This window comes from Myxine glutinosa, chromosome 12 (assembly GCF_964187855.1).
Source record: "Myxine glutinosa chromosome 12, kmMyxGlut1.1, whole genome shotgun sequence".
In the NCBI taxonomy this organism is placed as follows: domain Eukaryota; kingdom Metazoa; phylum Chordata; class Myxini; order Myxiniformes; family Myxinidae; genus Myxine; species Myxine glutinosa.
In genome coordinates, this window is record NC_136272.1 from 1,091,318 (window position 1) to 1,116,057 (window position 24,740).

Below are 24,740 nucleotides of genomic sequence, written 5' to 3' on the forward strand. Positions count from 1 at the left end.
TTGACAGAGCTGATTTTGGCTTGTTAGTGGATGTAAAACATCGTCGGATTATTGACACCACAACCAACCTTGCTCTGCTCAAGCATGCAATGGTTCACAAGCATGCACCATCAGTCCGATCTATGTGAAGAGTAGCAACTTATGATTTTGTACCCTCCTTCAGGAATACTGCAGCATAACTCGACCAGTGTACAGTGATGCGGTAGTTAAACACTCCATCACATAGAGGCCTGAGGGCCACCTGCAGCAGCGAGACCTCTCCACCTAGCACCTGATCATCAATCCATTCACAAGGCAGAATTCGATTCTCTGCTTGCGCTCGGTATTATCCACCCTCTAGCAGTAACTGGTCCTCCCACTTTCCAATGGTCCCGAAGAAGACACCAGGAGACTGGCGGCCTTGTGGAGATTATCGGGCACCCAACAGATCCACTTTGCCTGATTTTGTACATTTATATATATTGTTATGTTTGTGGGGGTAGTAATGAAATACCTTAGGGCCAGGTAAGATTGCATAAGGCCTTAGGGCCTTAGGGCCAGGTAGTGTGCTCCGACTGTCGTGAAGAAGAAAAACCTGCAACTTAAGTCAGTTCCGTGTGTCTGGTAATTTTGTATAATTGTCTCCATGGAGAGGGGTGAAAAAAAAAAAATAAACACCTTTAGAGGCCATTTTTCCCCGCAAGCGGGGGTTGGCCTTTTTCGGGAACCGTGGTTGTTGTTGTTTTTCGGTCCCCTTTTTGAAGCAATGTTTTACGGCCGGATGCCCTTCCTGACGCCAACCCTTTTTGCCGCCTTTAACGACAAACAGGGAATTACCAGTGAACTGGTCCTCAATTAGCCGACCTCGGAAGGATGACAGGCTGAGTCAACCCCCCTGGCGTTAATTCAACGATCGACCGGGATTCGAACCCAGGATCCTAGGATCCTAAGCTGGCACCCTAGCCGCTAGCCCAACACCAGGGTTGAGAGGTGGAGCTATGTTAATTAGGTAGTGTATAAGGGTAATTAATTCCCTGTATGTATGTTGCCTCTGTGGTTTTTCCCTTGTTCCTTATGACGTATGCAACACCAGACATGCACTCCGCACCTAAATTAATAACACTAAATAAAAGCCACCGGATTCAGACACTTGAGCGCTGCTGCTGATGCCGCCAGCCAGGGACAGCGGGAGGGGTCATGGGGCCCCGCCCCGAGAGGTGATGATTGGTCCGGGCAATGGACTGCTGCGATGGGACTCTTTGATTGGAGCGCGCGCGATGTCATCCTGTGATGTTCGAGGACCAGGAACAAAAAGGAAAGGTCCCACCATGTTCTCTCTTGCGGGGCTGGCCTTCATAGCGTGCAGTCGCACATTTTCTCTCTCTTGGCCGACATACAGTACGAAGTCTTATTTTATTATTCCTCTCTTGGTTTCGACGTTCGTAGCAGGCAGGCGGTCGCAGTTTGCGCACTCTGATTCTCTTGGTTCGTGGCCGGCACACTCTGGGCAGACATATCCTTCTCTTGTCTCACCTCGGTACTTTGTGGAGCAGACGACGAGGAAGGAACGAGGGCCTGCTCGCTTCACGTTCTGCGGCCTGGGGTGAACGCAGCTGCGCACCAAGGTCTGTTTTCCTGTGCACGGACTCAGGGACCCGTGCGGCGGTTGGCGGGTGAATGGACTGCGCGCCAAGGCGTGCTTTCCCGGCACGGTCTCTGGTGGGACCCGTTCGAGGGTTGATGGGGTTTGAGGACCGCTCAAAGCTGAGTACACACAAACGCTACGCATTTATTTTAATTTATCTCTCCCTGTGTCTGTGTCACAAGTCCGTATGGGGGACCGTGCCTCCGTATGGGAGTCCGTATGGATTAGAAATTGGTTTCCCGTGCCTTTCTTGTTGCCTGCATTTATTTTCATTAACCTGTTTATTTGTTAAATTTCAATTTCTTGTCCTGTCACGTTTATTTGTTGGTGGTTCCTAAAACCCGCTTCGCTCCCGGCCGTCCAGGTAAGCTTCGCTACCCTCCACTACACCCTCGCGCGTATAAGCAAGATCCGCCATTGTTGGACTGAACGCCTCAGAGTGGAAAGCTCGGGGGGCCATTCGTCACCCAGGGGATCTTAATCCCCCCCCGGTGAACACGACAATATGTACATTTATTTATATAATTACAAACATTTATATTATTTCAAACATGTAACGTGCTGGCCCAATGGCCTAATGGATAAAGCATCAGACTCCGGAGCTGGGAATTGTGGGTTTGAGTCCCATTTGGGTTGAATAAATTTTTCCCCTTACTTTTTCAAGTCTTTTATATCGTCTTGAATAAAGTCTTGTACGATGAACAAATGCATTTTGTTCGTATTTAAAACTTAATTATTCTTAGACCTGATTTTCAGCGTCATGTTGAGGTTGTTTTTTTGTTTGTTTTTTCTGCATTATCCCAATAAGAACGGTGTTTTGTGTGAAAGGTATCTGCTAAATATCCTTTACTACTCTGATTTATTTTTGTAATTTTAATACATTGGTTGAGGATCCTGGAAGAACAAGGTGATAAAGGGACAAAACGAGCACGCAAACGCGTTGGTGTCAACTTGTCTCATGTTATTTTCTCCACAAGTAATCTAACTTACCAAAGGTTTGTTGTACGAACAGTTGCAAAGAGCTTGATTTTCTTTGAGCTTGTTTTCTTTTCTTTTGTCAGGCAGGTTGATGAGGAAAACTTTGAAGAGGATGAAATCATTCATCAGGAAGAATGGGGAGAAGAAACTTGTGACGGTGACAAAGATGGCGTCGCATGTACACCGCTGAACAGTTTAGAAGAGCTTGACTTGGGTGTAAGGATGGACGATCAGGAGGGGCTACTGGAGGATGATGTTCATCGAAGTCCAGTGCGAAGAAATCGTGCATCCCGTAGTAGTGCGAGCAGTCGGGATTCTCAGGATGTAATGAGCGAGGCGTGGTGGAGCCTCAACAAGCACGTGTTTGTACTGAGTGAGGCTGGAAAACCGATTTATTCTCGTTATGGCAGTGAAGAGGCCCTGTCATCATTTATGGGAGTTCTTCTTGCGCTCGTCTCTTTTGTACAGGCTGCGAAGAATGTAATTCGCTCCATACATTCAGGTTTGTACATCCTGCTGAAAAATACATTTTCTCGGCAATCGTTGGTCCGATTGACACGAAATTTTACCATCGGAGCGACTACGCCTGTATAATTTTTTATTCATAGTTGTGGTCGTAGGTCACATGGTATAGGCGGCATCTTGGAAAAATTGAAAATGTTGCACCTCTATATCTTCGAAACCACTCCCCGGAAAATATTGAAACATGGCTCATTGTCAAGTACTCCCCATGGGGAATAAGATATGTTAATGATGATGTCATCGGTGCCTTCGTGACGACGTCATAATTCGACAAGTATAATGTTTCATTCGATCTATATGAATTATTTTTTCTCTGCAACCGTTGGTCCGATTGACACGAAATTTTCACCAGAGTGCCTCCTCCTGCAGATTTTTAAAATCATAATTATGACATCGTACATCACGTGGTACAGGCGCCATCTTATAAAAACCGAAAAACGTTGCACCTCCATATCTCCAAAACCGCTCCTTAGAAAAAGTTGGCTCATTGTGAAGAACTCCACATGGGGAACTAGCTTCACTTTTGAGCGCCCGAAATTCCCAGGCAAACGCTATAACGCACCAGGTTTACAACCTGTGCGTTAATAAGTGTTGCTAATGATGATGTCGTTGGTGCCTTAATTATGGCGTCATGATTTGACAGGGACAACACTTGGTCTGATCAGTTTGAAATTTATTGAGCGTGATCAAAACAACAATTATATTAGAGAATAGAAATTTATGATGTCATCGCTCACGTGGTCTGACAGCCATATTGGATCAAAGAAAAGTAGAATGGCACTCTTCGACGTCACGACATTATTACATCATTATAATACTTGTACCAAGTTTGATTTAAATCCATTCAGCTGTTCCCAACTTATCACATTTTTACCTGACATGACCTCTTGACCTTTGACATTTGACCTCAGGACACCAAAATCGAATCGGTTAATCTTTACATCATTATACATACCTGTACCTAGTTTGAATTAGATCACTCCAGGCATTCTCATGTTGTAGACCTATTACAGACTCTGACCTTTGACCTCGTGATCCCAACATCTAATCAGTTCATATTTACCTCATTATACATACCTGCACCAAGTTTGACTAAGCTCCCTTCAGCCGTTCTCAAGTTATCAGTTCTCAAGTTATCGGTTCTCAAGTTATCGCGGTAACGAATGGACAGACAATCTGAAAACATAATGCCTGCGGCGACTTCGTCAACAGAGGCATAAAAACCCTTCAAAAACAGAAGAGCTGGCTCACACAAAGTTGACTACATGGGGTAGGTAGGAGGTATTCTATGAATACCATCTAGTTTTCTCTGCAACCGTTGGTCTGATTGACACGAAATTTTGCACCATATGAGCACCTCCACCTGTAGATTTTTTTTGTTTGTTTTATTGATCATCATGACGTCATAAGGGAAAATGGGGGGCAGGGAAAGTGAATAAGGCAGCATTCTCCAGGGCTGGTGCGATTTGGAGTAAACCGGAGTGAAGTCGGACACCTGGAAGCTTTGTGACTGCCTTGGACTGGCGGCATGTCCTGCTCCATGAGCTATGCGATCCAATTGAGGCCTACAACCTTTCCTGTCTGCGATCTTCTATCTCACCCACTACTTGTTTGTGTAAGCCCATAGGGGGATGGAAATTTCGTTCTTCTTTCTCTTTAACTCTTGTAATTATTTATTCATTGTCTTTGTCAAAGATTCCTCCATTTATATTGTAGTCTTGTCTCCAGTAAAGTGTTTATTTATCTCGTAAGGCTTGTGTAGGCCCTTTTTCCATCTTTCCCACACAAAGAGTATTGACTTTATTGATTTATCCACAAAGGAGAAACATTATGTCCATGGGAGATATTACCTGCGTGTTTAGAGACGCTCACCAAGTCCCGAAGCACCTGTATGTATAACTGCTCTGGCTGCCTTCTGCTAAGTTTGGCCTTAAACCATCATTTGAGGTGAACTACAGCGGTGTGTGTGTTTCCCACCCCAGCTTCCCTTGAGCTTTAGGCGAGGGACATCCACGTGTCGATGTAGTTTTTGTTGTCGGCATGGGAATAGCAATTATCAAGACTTTTTTAGGCTAGAGGTGTGTAGGGGTATGGTGGTGGTTGTGGGTGGGGGAGGGAGGAGAGTGGGGTGGAGGCCTGTGGGGGGGGGGGGGGGGGTGGATGGAGGAGAGTGGGGTGGAGGCCTGTGGGGGGGGGGGGGGGGTGGAGGCCTGTGGGGGGGGGGGTGGATGGAGGAGAGTGGGGGGTGGAGGCCTGTGGGGGGGGGGGGGGGGGTGGACTTAGAGGAGAGTGGGGTGGAGGCCTGTGGGGGGGGGGGGGGGGGTGGACTTAGGAGAGAAGTGGGGGTGGAGGCCTGTGGGGGGTGGGGGGTGGTGGAGAGGAGTGTGGGGGGGGGTGGATGGAGGAGAGTGGGGGGGGGGGAGTCCTTTTGGAGGGGGTGTGGGTGGTGGAGATTGCGAGGAAGGCTTGTGGGTGTGGAGGGAGGAGAGTGGGGTGGGGGGGAGGAGAGTGGTGTGGTGGGTGGGGGGAGAGTGGGAGGAGGGAGGCCTGTTGGAGGGGGTGTGTGCGGGGGTGGGAGGATTGCGATTGCGGGGGGAGGCCTGTGGGGGTGGTGTGTGTAGAGTGAAGGGGGGAGGAGAGGGACAGTGAAATATCTCCTGAAGAAGCTTGAACAGTTTGTGGGGTTCGATTCTACAAATAACTAATGCTGCTTTATTGGAGGGTTTTAAAATGTAAATATTGGTTGTTGCAGGATGAACAGGTACACAGGTCTCATGCCACCTTGCTAGACCATCTGATCGTTTGTGCTTGTGATTGCACGCACCTTATGAGGCCGCCATTGTGCTGTTTTTGCAGATAATCATACAGTCATGTTCCTTCATCGAGGACCGCTTGTGCTGGTGTCGGTGTCGAGAACCCGACAGTCAGAACAGCAACTTGCCCAGGAGCTGCACTACGTGTATAACCAGATAATAAGCGTTCTTACCATCACTCAGCTCAACAAAGTGTTCAAAGCCAAACAGAACTACGACCTTCGACGCCTCCTCGGCGGCACCGAACGCTTTCTGAACAGCTTGCTGAATCTAATGGAGCAGGACCCGTGCTTCTTGCTGACGGCCGTACGTTGCCTGCCTTTGCCCAGCTCGGTGCGTGACTCTGTCAGCCAAAGCCTACAACAAGCTCGTGCCAAGGACCTCGTCTTCGCTGTCTTACTGGCAAAGAACCAACTGGTTAGTCGGTGCTTCCGTGTAATTCCGGTACGGGTTAGTCGGTGCTTCCGTGTAATTCCGGTACGAGTTAGTCGGTGCTTCCGTGTAATTCCGGTACGGGTTAGTCGGTGCTTCCGTGTAATTCCAGTACTGGTTAGTCGGTGCTTCCGTGTAATTCCGGTACCGGTTAGTCGGTGCTTCTGTGTAATTCCGGTACCGGTTAGTCGGTGCTTCTGTGTAGTTCCAGTACTGGTTAGTCAGTGCTTCCGTGTAATTCCGGTACGAGTTAGTCGGTGCTTCCGTGTAATTCCGGTACGGGTTAGTCGGTGCTTCCGTGTAATTCCGGTACGGGTTAGTCGGTGCTTCCGTGTAATTCCGGTACGAATTAGTTGGTGCTTCCGTGTAATTCCGGTACGGGTTAGTCGGTGCTTCCGTGTAATTCCGGTACGGGTTAGTCGGTGCTTCCGTGTAATTCTGGTACGAGTTAGTCGGTGCTTCCGTGTAATTCCGGTACGGGTTTGTCGGTGCTTCCGTGTAATTCCGGTACGAGTTAGTCGGTGCTTCCGTGTAATTCCGGTACGAGTTAGTCGGTGCTTCCGTGTAATTCCATTATTGGTTAGTCAGTGCTTCCATGTAATTCCATTATTGGTTAGTCAGTGCTTCCATGTAATTCCATTATTGGTTAGTCAGTGCTTCCATGTAATTCCATTATTGGTTAGTCGGTGCTTCCATGTAATTCCATTATTGGTTAGTCAGTGCTTCCATGTAATTCCATTATTGGTTCGTCAATGCTTCCATGTAATTCCATTATTGGTTAGTCAGTGCTTCCATGTAATTCCATTATTGGTTAGTCAGTGCTTCCATGTAATTCCATTATTGGTTAGTCAGTGCTTCCATGTAATTCCATTATTGGTTAGTCGGTGCTTCCATGTAATTCCATTATTGGTTAGTCAGTGCTTCCATGTAATTCCATTATTGGTTAGTCAATGCTTCCATGTAATTCCATTACTGGTTAGTCAGTGCTTCCATGTAATTCCATTATTGGTTAGTCAGTGCTTCCATGTAATTCCATTATTGGTTAGTCAGTGCTTCCATGTAATTCCATTATTGGTTAGTCGGTGCTTCCATGTAATTCCATTATTGGTTAGTCAGTGCTTCCATGTAATTCCATTATTGGTTAGTCAATGCTTCCATGTAATTCCATTACTGGTTAGTCAGTGCTTCCATGTAATTCCATTATTGGTTAGTCAGTGCTTCCATGTAATTCCATTATTGGTTAGTCGGTGCTTCCATGTAATTCCATTATTGGTTAGTCAGTGCTTCCATGTAATTCCATTATTGGTTAGTCAATGCTTCCATGTAATTCCATTACTGGTTAGTCAGTGCTTCCATGTAATTCCATTATTGGTTAGTCAGTGCTTCCATGTAATTCCATTATTGGTTAGTCAGTGCTTCCATGTAATTCCATTATTGGTTAGTCGGTGCTTCCATGTAATTCCAGTTGCAATTTTAGACGTACCAATTTCCGTTTGCCTTCAGAATCCAATGTAAATGTCTATTATTTGACTAAAAAATCTCGAATTATTGATGATTTATGCACCAGGACCATTAAAGGTCCTGACGGTGTTTAATATTTCATCTGCTTGGATGGAATTTTGTATTTTGTAAAAATTATATTTCCAGTAATTGAAGTATTCTCCAGCTTTGAACACCCGCATGTTCTGTTGTAGTGCAAGTGGAATCTTTCATATTGAACACCTGCATGCTAATGATTTGATTGATGATGATGCTAATGACACCCTTTGATTTAATCAATAATATCGGGACATCTGGCTAACCCCCCCCCCCCCCCCCCCCCCGCTCCAGCGGGGAAAATTGCCTTAAAACGATCATTCATTCAATAATATCGGGACATGAGGCCCATCAAATGATTTTGGGATCAGAAGCAAATATCATGGGACACCATGATATTTCCGAATTTTTCATATAATCTTTTAAATTTATTTTCTTTTACTTGAAAGAACCGCACATGATTGCATTTGCTGTTGGGGACCATTATTTATTTATATCCACTTTACCTTCTCCACTACCTACACACACACACCTTTGATTTAATTACTTATTTATATCCACTTTACCATCTGCACTACCTACCTTTGATTTAATTACCTATTTATATCCACTTTACCATCTCCACTACTGACACACACCTTTGATTTAATTACATATTTATATCCACTTTACCATCTCCACTACATACCTTTGATTTAATTACTTATTTTATCCACTTTACCATCTTTACCATCATCATATACATTAAAAGTGATAAAAGCAATGAAGAGTAGAAAAGCAGGAGGGCCGACGGGAGTTGTGGGAGATGCGTTGAAGGCAGCAGTAAGTTGGCGGATTGGCGGGACTTTCGCCGGCATTGGCGGGACTTTCGCCGGCATTGGCGGGACTTTCGCCGGCATTGGCGGGACTTTCGCCGGCATTGGCGGGACTTTCGCCGGCATTGGCGGGACTTTCGCCGGCATTGGCGGGACTTTCGCCGGCATTGGCGGGACTTTCGCCGGCATTGGTGGGACTTTTGCCGGCATTGGCGGGACTTTCGCCGGCATTGGCGGGACTTTCGCCGGCATTTGCGGGACTTTCGCCGGCATTGGCGGGACTTTCGCCGGCATTGGCGGGACTTTCGCCGGCATTGGCGCGACTTTCGCCGGCATTGGCGCGACTTTCGCCGGCATTGGCGCGACTTTCGCCGACATTGGCGGGACTTTCGCCGACATTGGCGGGACTTTCGCCGACATTGGCGGGACTTTCGCCGACATTTGCGGGACTTTCGCCGACATTGGCGGGACCTTCGCCGACATTGGCGGGACCTTCGCCGACATTGGCGGGACCTTCGCCGACATTGGCGGGACTTTCGCCGACATTGGCGGGACTTTCGCCGACATTGGCGGGACTTTCGCCGACATTCTCATTTTGTTTTTTTTTTGTTTTTTTTTGTCTACAAAGTCGACGCTCATGTAAGAGCTAACACATTAAACACAAAAACATAAACTGACATAAAACATATAATAAAGGGAGCGGTAGACAAGAGGTGGAGAGAAGGAGAAGCACACAAGCACAACAACAGCAGAGAACAAGGACATCGAGAGATCTGTGGGAGGGAGGGGGCTGTGGCGGGGGAGTGCACGGTATAAAACAAGTGGACACTACTCGGAATTTCAGGAATGAAGTTGGAGATTTAAAAAATTATCGATTATCGTCGACATTAATGCCGGTGTGTGCCCCGGTTTAGAAGAGGTACACCGTATCCCTGCGGGTCGTAAGAGGCGACTAAAGAGTTGGCGTCAGGAAGGGCATCCGGCCATAAAAAAAACATTGCCACAAAAAGGAATCATGATGACTGTCATGGTGCCCGCAAGACAACCCCTGCTCAAGCAAGGAAAATAGCCTTAAAAAGGGAATTCTTTTTTATCGTCGACCTTCATGGATTATCATGGATATATGTATTCATGGATTAACACCAGGGGGGTTGACTCAGCCTGTCATCCTTCCGAGGTCGGCAAATTGAGTACCAGCTTGCTGGGATGAATGATCACGGTGTGTACCCCGATTTAGAATAGGTACACCGTATCCCTGCGCATCGTAAGGCTGCTGGGCCATAGAAGTTCACGTTTCACCGTTCACGTGAACAATCGGACCCTGGGCCATAGGATTTCACGCTTGGCTGTTCACGTGTTGCGTGCCAGTTCTGCTTTGGCCGAGTAACCGTCAACATGGACTCTTCGGATGAAGAAGATTGCCTCATTCTGCTTCTACTAAGACGGAGGAAGAGAAAAAGGCACAGAATTTGGAGCCGAGAGCACTTCCTTCTGAGAGAAACCCGTGGTGAATTCCACCGAACATTCCGTTATCTGCTTGACAATCCCGATGAAGAACTGTTTTTCAATTATACCAGGATGTCATACAGGACTTACGATGCCTTGAAGACCCTCGTCCTGGAACATCTACAGCCAGGTCAAACAAACTGGAGAAAATCGATCGAAGCAGAACAAAAGCTCATCATTACTCTCAGGTTGGTACCTATTAATTTGGATAATGTGGTGTTGGTCGTGATGATCTAGGCTAGGGTAATTTGTCTAGTAGTCTAGCGAGTCTACTTTTGAAAACGTTCAGACTGGGTGGTGAGACCTCTCTTCTCTTGCGCTTACAAAGTTATATTTGTTTTCATTAAATTCAATCTATAGATCTGATTTGTTCAGTCTAAAAATAATCAGGTCGACCGAGATCTCCGTTTTCACGCATAGAAAAAGTGTGCATGTTCATTCCGCCTTTCACGCGTGAAACGTGACACGTGAAACGTGAAACATGAAAGGCGTTCTATGGCCCAGAGCAAGTCATACTACGTTTGTCCACTTTTCTTTACACGCGTGAACCGTGAAACGTGAACTTCTATGGCCCAGCAGCCTAAGAGGCGACCAAGGGTTGGCGTCAGGAAGGGCATCCGGCCATAAAAACATTGCCTCAAACAGGGAACCATGATTGTCATGGGGCCCGCAAGGCTAACCCCCGCTCTAGCGGGGGAAAATGGCCTTAAAACGATCATTCATTCATTCATGGATTATCGTCGTCATTCGCGGGATGTGCCTCGACATTTGCGGATTTTGCCTTGCCATTCACAGTTTGTTCCTCGACATTTGCAGCTTTTTGCAATTCGGGAACCAATCCCCTCTTTTTTCCATTGAAACATTGCCCCCCCCCCCCTCCTCCTCCATTTGTGGTTTCGCAATTCGCAGCACTTTCCAGGAACATATCCCCCACGAATAGCAGGGTCCGACTGTATTTATATACATTTTATCACCTCCAGTACCGACATACCACCTTCAATTCCTTATTTATTTATGGGCACTTGGCCATCACCACGACCTCCATACCACCTTGAAATATTCCTGTATATGTACTTTACTATGACCACGACCTACCTTCCATCTTGATTGCAGGTGTGCATGGTGAGAATGAAGGACCAGGTCCTCCACCCCACTGATCTACACCTTCTGTTAAATCTCGTGAGCGGTTCTACATCGTTTCGTGAGGGAGAGGTGTGGACGCCCATTTGCCTTCCCAAGTTTAACCCTGAGGGTTTCTTCTATGCGCACATATCCTACTTGGATGAGGCCTGTACACTCTGCTTGTTGCTGCTGTCCACTGATAAGGAGGCATTTTTTCCCGTCTCCGATTGCAAGCGCCGTGTGTTGGCACGTCTCGGGAAGCATGATCTTGTGCATGCTGTGCAGATTGCAATGGACAAAGACTCGTACAGCGTATCGCAGGCTGGTGTTCCAGACCTGCAACACTTCATTTACAAGTGTAAAAGCACATCACAGTTTACCAGGTGAGACGGTTGCACGCCAATGGTCTATTGCAAACTTCTCGCACTTCTCTCTTTATTTACTAAAAAATTTATTTTGGCCTCCATTCTGTCTTATTGATGACGTCTTTTTTTCTTCTTTTTTTGTATACTGAATCGAGGCTCGTGAAAGAGCTAACATTTACTTCGCAAACAAATCAACCAGACAAACAAAATATATAAAAAGAGGGAGCGGAAGACAAGATGGGGAGAGAAGGGGAAGCACACAAACGCAACATTTGAGAGCAGGGAGATGTGTGGAAGGGAGAGGGCCTGGGGGGAGGAGGCGTGGGAAGGGGGGGGGGGGTGGGGAGGGAGAAGTATAAAATACAAGGACACCAAGGACTTCCAGGACAGAAGTTGGTATTTCAAAAAAGTGGAATCGGGGTGAAATTAGTGGGGGTAGAAAAGATCAAGGTTTTGGATGGGGGAAGACAAGAGATGGTGGTGAACAGCCGTTCCAAAGACCTGGAGGGTGGAGTGGGATTGAAGAGAGTGAGGGAGTTTGTTCCAGAGGCGGGAGAAAATGGGAATGAAAGAGTGAAGGTGAGCAGAGAGTCCTGATTTTGGCAGTTTAACCATAAGAGGGTTGCAGGCAGATCCCGTGCGACCTGTAGGAACACCTGCGGGACAGAGCCCAGAGAGAGCCGGGGGGGCAAGGCCAGAGAGGAGTCGGTAGAAGACGGAAAGACCACCAACCTGCCTGCGGTGAGTGAGTGAAAGGCCCTTGGAGTTAGCTTCATCGCGGGAGATTCCAATGATTCTGAATGCTTTGGTTTCAACAGCGTGAAGACGAGCTAGGTGTGAGGCAGGAGCACCAGCCCAGAGGGGAGAGCAGTATTCCATTGAGCTGCGGATGAAAGCCTTGGATGTGGTGAGGAGCTCAGGTGTGCCAAGGAAGGACTTCGCATGACGGAGGATGCCCAGTCTATCAATCCAGTGGCTAATACAGCATCTGGGCTGGCAGGATAGCATAGACTCGAAAGGTATCCACACTCGCTTCCGAGCTGTCTCGACTGTGTTGGAATCTCGGCCCAGCGATGAAATACCACAGGCAGCACGAGGCATCGATGTTGTGCCATCCCTCGGATGGACGTTAAACCAGGCTTCCCATCTGCTTGCATTAATTGGTGGGTGTTTATAGATCCAATGGTGTCCTTCCTTAGAGTAGGCGAGTTATCAACGGCACCCTGAAAAAAAATCCCAAATCCTTCCTGGAATACGAGTAGCAGGTTGTCAGGTGTTCTTGCAGATCTTGGACAATGTGAGGGATAGGACTGGACGTTTATTTAATTACTGTGAGTGAGTTCATGGTTACTATACCAGTGAATGGTAACTCGCGTGTGTGCGTAGGGTTCATGGTTACTATACCAGTGAATGGTAACTCACGTGTGTGCGTGGAGTTCATGGTTACTATACCAGTGAATGGTAACTCGCGTGTGTGCGTGGGGTTCATGGTTACTATACCAGTGAATGGTAACTCGCGTGTGTGCGTAGGGTTCATGGTTACTATACCAGTGAATGGTAACTTGCGTGTGTGCGTTGGGTTCATGGCTACTATACCAGTAAATGGTAACTCGTGTGTGCGTAGGGTTCATTGTTACTATACCAGTGAATGGTAACTTGCGTGTGTGTGTAGGGTTCATGGTTACTATACCAGTAAATGGTAACTCGCGTGTGTGCGTGGGGTTCATTGTTACTATACCAGTGAATGGTAACTTGCGTGTGTGCGTTGGGTTCATGGTTACTATACCAGTAAATGCTAACTCGTGTGTGCGTAGGGTTCATTGTTACTATACCAGTGAATGGTAACTTGCGTGTGTGCGTAGGGTTCATGGTTACTATACCAGTAAATGGTAACTCGTGTGTGCGCAGTAGGGTGCACACGGTGCCACTTTAAAAATATATATTTATAGAATCAATCTGTCCCTGGTCTCATTGTATTCCTATACCAAAATAAGAAAGCCAGGCAAACTTTCAAGAAGATTGGAAACTATTTATGTGTCCCACCACTGCTTTGAATATTCACTGGCAAAAACAAATAAACGGCAATAAACGCTTACAGAAATAGGTGGTATACATACAAAGGACACATGTAGGGATTTATTTTGTTTGCAAACATCGACAGAAAATATTAATGCATGACAGACATAGTTCAGATATTGATATAAAGTACATTTTATATTCCTTCACAAGTTCACACATGCATTCAACAATGTATTAATTGAACATAATGGCCACGTTTGCTAACATACACAAAACAGAAAGGCAACAAACTCATGAATCAGCTGCTTATGACTTTTGGTCCAACAATGTCTTTCTTGTCCCTGACTTTTATCATCTGGTTCAGTTGTCCTTTTTCTCAGATTGGGCCTCATCTTTCTGTTCTCTTCAACAACTTGGAGAACATTTTGATAGTGCTCTTCTCACCGCGAGCAGCTGCCAAGAAGTCGGAGCTCAGCTTCACGCCTCGTTCTGCTGAATCATTCACTACATTGATTGCTCCAACATTGATCAAGGCATTCTTGTAGAATTCTGATTCAGGCCACTTGGAAACATCCAGGGACAGGAACCCTGCTTCCAGCTTCAGAACATGGAAGAAAAACCATGAATCTTCGGTGACAAAGTCAGCAAGTTTTGAGCCGAGATTGACTTCTGTTGGGAACCTTGGTTTGCCAAAGCCTGCTCTGAAACGATTCTCAGGAAGCTGGCGCGGTGTGCCAGGTCTTTTTTGGAGCAGTTGGTCTGCAAGTAGGTGACACTCATGAGCTGGGGTGTTACTGCTGAATAGTGCCAGTGGTATTAGCTCTCCGGTGTAAGGTACCACAGGTGTCGACTGAACGCCTTCAGTGCGCTACTGGCCACTATGGTGTTGAGTTCCTGATACCGTAGCAGCTTCTTGTACAGGAGGAGATCATTCCAGGGCGCATCTACACTGATGGAGCATTGCATCCACCAAGTGGAATAGACGAGTGTTGCAAAGGTGACGAATTCTGTGAGCTTCTTTCCCTGGTGCTTGGCTGTTATTGTTCCAGATGGGAGATCCTGGATTTGTGTCTCAAACAGGCAGATTTTCAAACAGTAGATCAATTTCGCCATCCACCTAGCTTCGTGTAAGGCACCAGGACGCTGAAATGTTGTAGTAGGGTAGTCAGGATCGAGATAGACTGCACACAGCTGTAGAAATTATTTGTAGTCGTCCCGTTTCTGGTCAACTTGTGATATCACGAGTTGCAAGGTTTCTGCACGCCATTCATCAATTAGATCTTTACCTTCCTCGGGAAATGACGCTAACTGTATTCGGTGCAGTGGCCGATCGCTCTCATGGGGAACCAAGTTCCAATTTTTCCTGAGACGAGTGAACAGCATGACATCTGGAGACTTGGATGTCTCAATCTTGAGATCCTCAAACACGTGCGTAAGAATGACTTCTCCTACGTGATGCCGACAACCAGATCACAAAAGTGGACGTTCTAGGGTTTCCTGTATCTGAATGCATGCTGCGGACACATGCCCTGTGTTGCTAGCGGTCGTATCAAACACCATGTTGCAAATGGAGTCTGTGCAGTTCCAACTGCACAGCAAATCAAATGTGAGCTTTGAAATGATTTCTCCAGATTTTTTATCAGTTCCAGGTTTGTAAGCAGGCACACCAAGAACCTTGATGTCTGTCCCATCTCCAACCGCCACAGTCAGCCGCTCCTCATTTTCATATTTATTTGTGAGCGAGGGAAGCAGCTTGCCATCCCAGTGAAGAGAAGCAAACTGTGGAACATCCCACTTCTCCTGGTAACTTTCAGCTATTTGCTTTCCGATTTCTCGTCTGGATTTATCAGCCACAGCATACGATGTATATACTTTGGACACATCCCCTCCAGCTTCCTGGACGAATGCCTCGGTGAAAGCAGCCTGTTGTGATGGAGACATCTTCATTCTGGTACCAAGTGCAACCATTTTGGGGGATTTCATGATGTTATGAGGTATGAAAGCCTCTGTCCCAGAATGTACCACTCGTCTGTGCTTTCTTCTCGGATGTGTATCCATAGAGGTTCCTGGCAAGAGATCCACTCCATCCTCGGTGTCACCAGGATCAGTATCAGAACTGCTCTCAAATGTTGCTGTAGCAGTTAACTCCGCCATCTCAGCTTCTGCCTTTTCTTGCCTTCGTCTGTCCAGAAGCTTGCGTTGTTCTGATCTCTGTTTCTGTTTCGCGAGGGAAGCGTCAAAACCTCCAAAGCTAGCAATACGATCTGTCTTCATGGACTGCAGGAATTTGATGTCCTCAGGAGTTTTCATTTTCTCTTCAGCATCAAGCGGCCAGAGTGGGAATGTTTTGGAAAGATCCTGCTCATGTTCATGGACTTTGCTCAAAACAGTTGGCATGTCACGGCGACTTTTGGGGATTTGTCTTAGTTTGGAGTTCTCATCGTGCAGCTTCAAGATCTTTTCACATGCTTTGCGATCACATATCAAAGGAACGTTTGCTTTCTCATAAAAAGGCTGAATATTTGCAAGCACCAGCTTGGAACAATCCCACTTGGTTATGTTGGTAGAATATCCATCCTGTATATGGAATATCAGACACCGAAGGACCTGTAGTGCTGTAGGCAAGCGAGATCCAGTTATTTCTGAATCAACGTCCATGATCGATTGACCTAGTGCAAATATCTCAGAAGAGTTTCTTGTTTTCATTCTACTAGATCCTGCTGCAGTTGCTGGCGAGCCCTGGCGTAGATTCATGCTGGAGTTCATCAGTTGAGCAGATATCAAGAACACCAGCATCTTGTGATGATTTATCCTCCTCCATAATATTTCCTCTCTGCTAGTAATTCTGGCAGCGCACACAAACGTATCACAAATGTGTGTCAATATCTACAACTGGGTAATAGCATCTGTGTCATGACAGGCCAAAGGCAAACATGTCAGCTACATCAGGATCAGTTCCTGCATAATGCATATACTTGCTACAGAGCAGATCAGTCAATCAGCTCATATTGTGACGGCATTGTTATGTCTAGACAATGTCTAGACTGTGCATGTCTAGAAATAGCCCAAATCTAGCAGCAGTTTCCATGGCAACTGTCTGGACATTTCATCCCTGGCATTTCTATTTCCAACTTTACACAGGTAAATCAATTCACATTGAACTCTCAAGAAAAAACAACAACAAATAATGATACTAGTCCTGGAATTAAAGACAGCCTATTTACCATAATATTGTTATAATGGCGGCTTATGGCCATTTTTGTGGAAATATTCAAGTGAATGGTGGGACACATAAATAGAGTCCAATTTTCATAAAAATTGACTAGGACTATTATTTTAATGATTGGAACAAAATAAAACAGGGACAGGGCAATATGCCCATATGAGGGCACCGTGTGCACCCTAGTGCGCAGGGTTCATTGTTACTATACCAGTGAATGGTAACTTGCGTGTGTGCGTAGGGTTCATGGTTACTATACCAGTAAATGGTAACTCGTGTGTGCATAGGGTTCATGGTTACTATACCAGTGAATGGTAACTCATGTGTGCACGTAGGGTTCATGGTTACTATACCAGTGAATGGTAACTCGTGTGTGCGTAGGGTTCATGGTTACTATACCAGTATACCAGTGAATGGTAACTTGCGTGTTTGCATAGGGTTGTTTTTATTTTATTCCGAATGTCAAAATAATGCTCCAAATCTAAGTTAATATAAAATATTGTTTGTGTCTAGCGGTTCCTGGTCGGTAGTGGCATTGTTGAAAGTCTCTTACTTTCTCATCTCGCTTGTTTATTTGTGAAGGGCAAGGTCATAAGAAACAAACTATGCCAGTGATTTTGATTTTTGTCAAATATTTTGTTTGCATTTCTAGTCCTGAGATGGATGCACCATACAACTGCAGCGAGCAGCGCGAGCGTCTGTTTGGTCTGTACCAGCAGCTGCACAGTCGCATCCACAGCGCGTCTCGTCCATTGAAGCTCATCTACCACGTTTGGCACTTTGAGACGCTCCTCGCATGGGTACGTGTCCTGGTCATGTGTGTACATGTCGCTTTGTTGAACGGGGTTCATTGTATCATTCTTCACTGGCATTTCAAACTGCCTGTTCCAGAGCATGCCACAGAGCTAGGATGAGGTCAGGTGTGCATGCACCTGAAGCACACCCGCCTTCTTCCAATTGGCAGGTTTCTCCTTCTGTCTCCAAGTTGATTTGTGTTTAAATTTAAAATAAAAAAACCCTCCAGACATGATGATTTTGTAAATTGGGACTTGTTTGGTGTAAACTGGTCAATTTGAAAACCCTTTTTTAATCTTTCAAATTTTTTTTCCCATTGCTCGTTTTTTAGCTCACCTGGAACGAAGTTCCATGGAGCTAATGCGATGGCGCGTTGTCCGTTCTTCCATCAGTCCGTAAATACTTAACTTCTTCTCCGAAGCCGCTGATGGGATTGTGACCAAATTTGGCACAAATTATATTTGTTGTGTTGTGACTAAAGTATGTTCACTGCATTAAAAAAAAATCGGGGTTTAAGGGGGGGTTACCGGGGTCAAAGTGGATCCAGGTTTGACCCCCCAAAATAGGTATTTTCTTTCTTTTTTGAAACTTACACACACAATTTTGATGAAACTTCACCACAACCTTCACCATCCGTGATGTACCAAAGTTTGTTCACGGCATTAAAAAAAATCTGCCTCTTTGGGGGTCTAAGGGGGGCTGCCCCCCAGAATAGGTATTTGCTTTCTTCTCAGAAACTGCACACGCAATTTCGATGAAAACTTCACCGCAACCGTAATCACCCATGGTGGACCAATGTTTGTTCAAGGCATTAGAAAAATTGGGGTCTTTGGAGGTATATTGGGTTGGGGGAGGGGGTTGCCCCCCTAAATAGGTATTTTCTTGTTTGTTTAAAGTCTTATGATTATGTTCGTATGATTCTGCATGCTGCCCTGTCTTCTAGCAACCATTGAAATTGGTTTAAAATGCCCTTATTCGGTGCAGTGTACCGTTTATTCCACCAGGTGAGCGCCAGGGGTATTGCCCCTATGTTTTGTATTTCTCATACATTTCACATTCATAATGTCATATTGATATCCATCTGTCATCATTGCAAATTGTGGGTTCTTTTGATCGACACCTTTCCAGTCGGTAAGGTATGCGTTCCACCTGTCTCTACAAATTAACAATGCGCTGCTGGAGCATCCTTTGTAATGAATGTTTGAAACAGCACAGAACCCCCTAAATGGCACGATATTGAAGCCTCGGCTAGCCGAGAACGCAAACTGTTGTGGAGCGCTGCAGCTTTGGGATTTTGGAATCCTAATGGACTACAAAGAGATCATTTATCATTGTAACAAATATATTGTTGTGGATATGAGGATTGTGTTTTTTTTATTGTGTTGTATTGTATAGTAAATTGTTGTAAATATCACCCTCTGTAAAATGTAATGATTCCTTGTAAATACCTCCGTAGTTTAAAGATAAAAAGGGCGTCTCGGTAGTTATTCCATAAACACCACATTGCAGGACCCGATAAAACCCTTGTTCAGTAGCTTATATCTTATTATGTGTCTTAGGGTAAGGCTGTGTCTCCCATTAATTTAAATACTCCATTGCACCAAGTGAAATAAGAGTAGATCCCCTTTCATTTCATTTCAATGGCCAACTGCATTTTGGGCGGTTTTCTTCAACCACCATTGGCCACGAGGCAGGGTTGGGGAAGAAAGGCGTGTCTCCACCTCGTCATAGAGGGGAGGAGTGAGCCAGCCCCACTCGACCAACCATGAACAAGGGGTTTGGCTTGAGAGGGCGGAGAGAGAACGTTTGGGGGAGGTTCGAAAAGGTTGAGGGGCGGGGCCTATATAACCCGCGGCGGGACACCCCCACAGCAGACGAGAGATGAGTCCAAGGAAAGAGCTGGGTCGTCAGAAAAGATGCGCTTTTACTGAGACAAGGAGATGAGTCTGAAAAGAGAGGTCCATGACAAGAGCTGAGTTGGTCGTCAGGGGTGGTCAGTGGTTGCGTTGAGTGGTTGCGTTGGAGAAAGAGTGGTTGGACAAAAGAAAGAGAGAGGAGAGAACCCGTCACGCCAGACCCCCCACCAGCGCGTCGGCTCTGACCGTGATCCGACCCGTGATCCCGCGCACACGACAGGATCGGTGGCATCAGCGGCCGTCGAGGTCCAGCCCGACGTCCCGTGCGGGATCAAGCTCCAGCCAGCTCCGTGCCGTCCTCCCCCTCCAGCCACACACCTCCTTCCAGCCAATCCACTCTGCAATTCCCCGTGTGAGTCGTCTTTGTTTGTTCTGTCCTGGGTAGTAACTAAGTCTGTATAAGCTAGTAATTTTCACTGTGTCACCTGCGTCTCATGTCCCCTGTAAATAATCGTGACTGCTCTTTTTGCTTATGTGTGTAAATAGTAATAAATCCAGTTACTCTTCTGTACGTCTTCTTCCTCTTTGCATTTGGTCGCTTTAGAGTTTTCCAGATTGAGTAGCTGTGGCGCGATACGGCCAACGTTTGGGTAAATCGGGTGAATCGGGGAAGAACAGTTCGGCCGCGGTTATACCTCCGCTCGGTAAAAATAACATCCTAATCCGCGGACCGTAACAATATTATACTTGGCATAGCACAGTTGTTAGTGATTCATTTGGTTTCCTCTGCATCCACGAATACCTATTGAAACTGCTCGAGGTTATTCTTATGCCCCCCCCTCCCCCCCCTGTTGTCCATGTCCGAAAAGTTTAAAATCGCTGTTTTCTGTAACCGTTGGTCCGAACGGCACGAAATGTTCACCAAGTGAATGGCTAGACCTGTATAATTTTTACAACTAATTATAACGTCATAGGTCACGTGGTATGGGTGCCATCTTGGAAAAACCGAAAAACTTTGCACCTCCATATCTCCAAAAGTGCCACGTAGAAAACATTGAGACATAGCTCATTGTAAAGAACTCTCCATGGAGAATAACATATGTCAATGATGATGTCATGGGTGCGTCCATTATGACGGCATAATTCGACAAGTACAAAACTTCATCCGATCAGGATGAAATTTCTTGAGCGTCATCTTGGGATAAATTGGTGGAGAAAAAAAAGATTAATAACGTTATGGGTCATGTGATTCAGCCGCTATATTGTTTTAAGGGAAAAGCCTTAAACATCATGAAAAAACCCCGTTTGTCCAAAACAGCTGAACAGATTGAGCCAAAACTTTGCATGCGTGATCACATAGCCATGACGAACAAAATGTTCAGCGACCCTGATGCTATAGGTCAATGGTTTTGGACCTATGATGTTTTGAAGCATAAACCTTTAAAACCTATCTCCTCCCTCGTTTTATATCATGTTGAGTGTAAACTTCACAAATATGTTCCCTATGTCTGGAAGCTAAAATGGTCTTTTGGAATTTGCAGAAGTCACACGGTTTGGTAGCGATAAATAATCGAATGAAAATATTTAAAACAGAGGCAATACCCCTGGCGCTCACCTAGTATAATAAACAGTATATTGCACTGATTAAAGGTATTTTAAATCAATTTCAATGCTTTCTATAAGGCAGGGCAGCATGCAGAATCATACTAACATAATCATAAGACTTTAAACAAACCAAAAAAAAAACTATTTTGGGGGCAACACCCTTCCCCCCCCCCCCCCCCTCCCGTCCCACCCGTGTACCTCCTCAGACCCCAATTTTTCCAATGCCTTGAACAAACATTGGTACATCACGGATGATGAAGGTTGTGGTAAAGTTTCATCAAAATTGTGTGTGTAGGTTCTGAGAAAAAAGCAAATACCTATTTTGGGGGGCAAGTGCCCCCACCCCCATCGACCACCAAAGACCCCGATTTTTTTAAATGCCAGGAACAAACTTTGGTGCATTACAGGTGATTAAGGTTGTCGTCAAGTTTCCTCAGAATTGCATATGTAGTTTCTGAGAAGAAAGCAAATACCCATTTTGGGGGGCAACCTCCCCCCAACCCCCGTGGATCCCCAAAGGTGTAAATTTTATTTAATGCCGTGAACAAACGTTGGTACATCACATGTGATGAAGGTTGTGGTGAAGTTTCATCGATATAGTGTTTGTAGTTTGGTACATCGACGACTCACTATCGCATATGCTCCCCTGAACTTCGTTCTTGGTGAGCTAAAAATTTTGGGTTTGGTCCCCAGATCTATGTTTATTATTTGTATGCATAGTCAAGGCTTGTGAAGACTTGGTACACTGTACAGATCAGGATGTAACATGCCAAAAGGAACAGCGGAGAGAGAGGGGAAATGTCAACAGCGGAGTTGAAGGACAATATAGAGTGGGACTTGAATAAGCAATGGGGGTGGAGGGCAAGAGAGGATGCATGGGGTGGACAAAATGGATACAGAAGGAACCTCTCATGAGGGAAAACTGGAGATTTGGAAGGAGGAGGGATTGGTGTGTGGAGGAGCGAGCGCTGTCATAGTTTTAGATGTGAGATGACTTGATATTGTTGTGAACAGCCATCTTGAAGACCTGAAGAGGAGAATGAGATTGAGGAGGATGTGGAAATTTGTTCCACTGGTGCGAAAAAAGAGGAACAAATGAGTGGAGGTGAGCAGTGATCCTGGATTTCGGTATTTTCACCAGAAGGGGTTGATGGCAGAGAGTGAAAGAGCAGAGGTATGGAATGGAAAGAGCACAGGGTGAAAGACCAGAAAGGAGGCTGTAGAACACAGACCACCGACCTGTCTGTGATTGCAAAGTGATACGCCGAGAGACTCGGCTTCAGCGTGGGAGATGCCAATGATCTTGAAGGCCTTGGTTTCTACAGCGTGAAGCTAAGCAAGATGTGAGGCAAGGAAGCCAACCCAGAGGGGAGAGCAGTACTCCATCAAGCTGCGCATTTAGGCCTTGAGTGGATCGGAGTTCAGGTGTGCCAAAGAAGGACTTTATATGACGGACGATGCCCAGGATGTAGGACGAAGGCTGGCTTTGGTGGCCAACTTTGAAATGTTGTTTGCCAAAAAGGATTATGGCTGATAGTGAGACCCAGGTGTTTTAATTACTGAACTTCCTCAAAATAATTGTTAATTGTTAAGAAGGTACATGTTGGGTGTGGGGAGGGGGTAGGGAAGGGGGTACATTTGCATAAGCTGTGACAGTTGGTCAGGACCATTGGCATTTCTGTATAGCAATGGTGATGTGAAGGTGTAGCTCATATAACTCGATCAATTGTGTAGATGTGCAATCCTTTTGTGTACCTTTTAATATATTGTCTCAAAAGGATGCATATGGTTTCCTTTCACAATGATTTTTCTTCTTTATCCCCACTTGGCTTCTTTCTAATATGAAGAATGGATGCTCCATTTTGTTAATATATTGTATGAACCAGCTTCCATGCCTTTTTACTATTGCTCTGTGCTTCCTCCACCTTTCACATGTTCCCCACTGGACTCGATTCCCACTTCCTCCTCCTCCTCACCCTTCCATCTGTATGTAATAAATATATGGTCCTTTATTCACTCTGGGATGTCTCTAATTAGTAAGACAGTGTGTTTGTGAAATAATGCGTTCCAAAAGAATACTTAATCCAAAGCTGTTTCATATCATTTGGCTCCACTCATGACAAACCTGTCCTTGGAGACTGGTTAAGTGGCTTAGAGCTAAGGAAAGGTCAGGTTCCCCAGATCTACGGATGGGTTAGGTACCTCAGATCTACGAGTGGGTTAAGTCCCCCAGACCTATGGAATGGTAGATCTATGGGTGGGTTAGGTCCCCCAGATCTACGGGCGGTTTAGGTCCCCCAGATCTACGGGCAGGTTTGGTCCCCCAGATCTACGGGCAGGTTTGGTCCCCCAGATCTACGGGCAGGTTTGGTCCCCCAGATCTACGAGCAGGTTTGGTCCCCCAGATCTATGGGCAGGTTTGGTCCCCCAGATCTATGGGCAGGTTTGGTCCCCAGATGTACAGGCAGGTTAGGTCCCCAGATCTACGGGCAGGTTAGGTCCCCAGATCTACGGGCAGGTTTTGTCCCCCAGATCTACGGGCAGGTTTTGTCCCCCAGATCTACGGGCAGGTTTTGTCCCCCAGATCTACGGGCAGGTTTTGTCCCCCAGATCTACGGGCAGGTTTTGTCCCCAGATCTACGGGCAGGTTTTGTCCCCAGATCTACGGGCAGGTTAGGTCCCCAGATCTACGGGCAGGTTAGGTCCCCAGATCTACGGGCAGGTTAGGTCCCCAGATCTACGGGCAGGTTAGGTCCCCAGATCTACGGGCAGGTTAGGTCCCCAGATCTACGGGCAGGTTAGGTCCCCAGATCTACGGGCAGGTTAGGTCCCCAGATCTACGGGCAGGTTAGGTCCCCAGATCTACGGGCAGGTTAGGTCCCCAGATCTACGGGCGGTTAGGTCCGCCAGATCTACGGGCGGGTAGGTACCCCAGATCTACGGGCGGGTAGGTACCCCAGATCTACGGGCGGGTAGGTGGTTCCCCAGATCTACGGGTGGGTTAGGTCCGACATATCTACGGGTGGGTTATGTCCCCCAGATCTATAGGTGGGTTCGGCAATTTATGTTCACGTCATGTGGATTGTTCAGACCTTATTCCTAACAAAGATGAATCCCAGATATTGAAAACAAAATTTATTACGCATATCTTAGGTACAGAACCATCAGCTCTTTTATTTAAGGCCTTGCCTCGATGAGGACGATATAGTCCGCCTCCGCTTCCGGTCCGGTCTGAAGAGGACGCAGGCGTCACATGCTCGCCGCTTCTTCGACTGGGCCACTGTCTGTGGCTTGCTTTTTTTGGTGGTCGTGCGGAGTTTTTGCCATTGAGTCTGCCCTCCGCATAGTCCCGGCTCTGCTCTCTGCTTCGCCTACCCGGCTCCTTCGCCTGCTCGCTGTTTCCTCGGGCACGCTCTCGTGGGTTGTGTCCTTCGCAGCGGTGTGGCGGCGGTTTTCCCACCGTGATCTTGATTTGTAGCGGCGGCGGTTGATTGCCGCTGCATTTCCCGCTTTGCCGTGATCACCCTTGGCC

General features: G+C 46.3%; 1 protein-coding gene across 3 annotated transcripts in view; it reads left to right on the top strand.

Annotated features, from left to right (window-relative positions):
- Positions 1-24,740, top strand: part of MON1A (MON1 vesicular trafficking associated A) — a 66,635-nt gene that overhangs the window by 36,707 nt on the left and 5,188 nt on the right. For 2 of the 3 annotated variants that reach the window (XM_068133383.2, XM_068133384.2), the window contains exons 4-7: positions 2,686-3,104; positions 5,981-6,354; positions 11,340-11,731; positions 17,605-17,752. In XM_068133383.2, coding sequence (XP_067989484.2) covers positions 2,686-3,104; positions 5,981-6,354; positions 11,340-11,731; positions 17,605-17,752 — 1,333 coding nt within the window. The remainder of the gene's footprint in view (positions 1-2,685; positions 3,105-5,980; positions 6,355-11,339; positions 11,732-17,604; positions 17,753-24,740) is intronic. The other variant, XM_068133387.2, reaches the window with a different exon arrangement.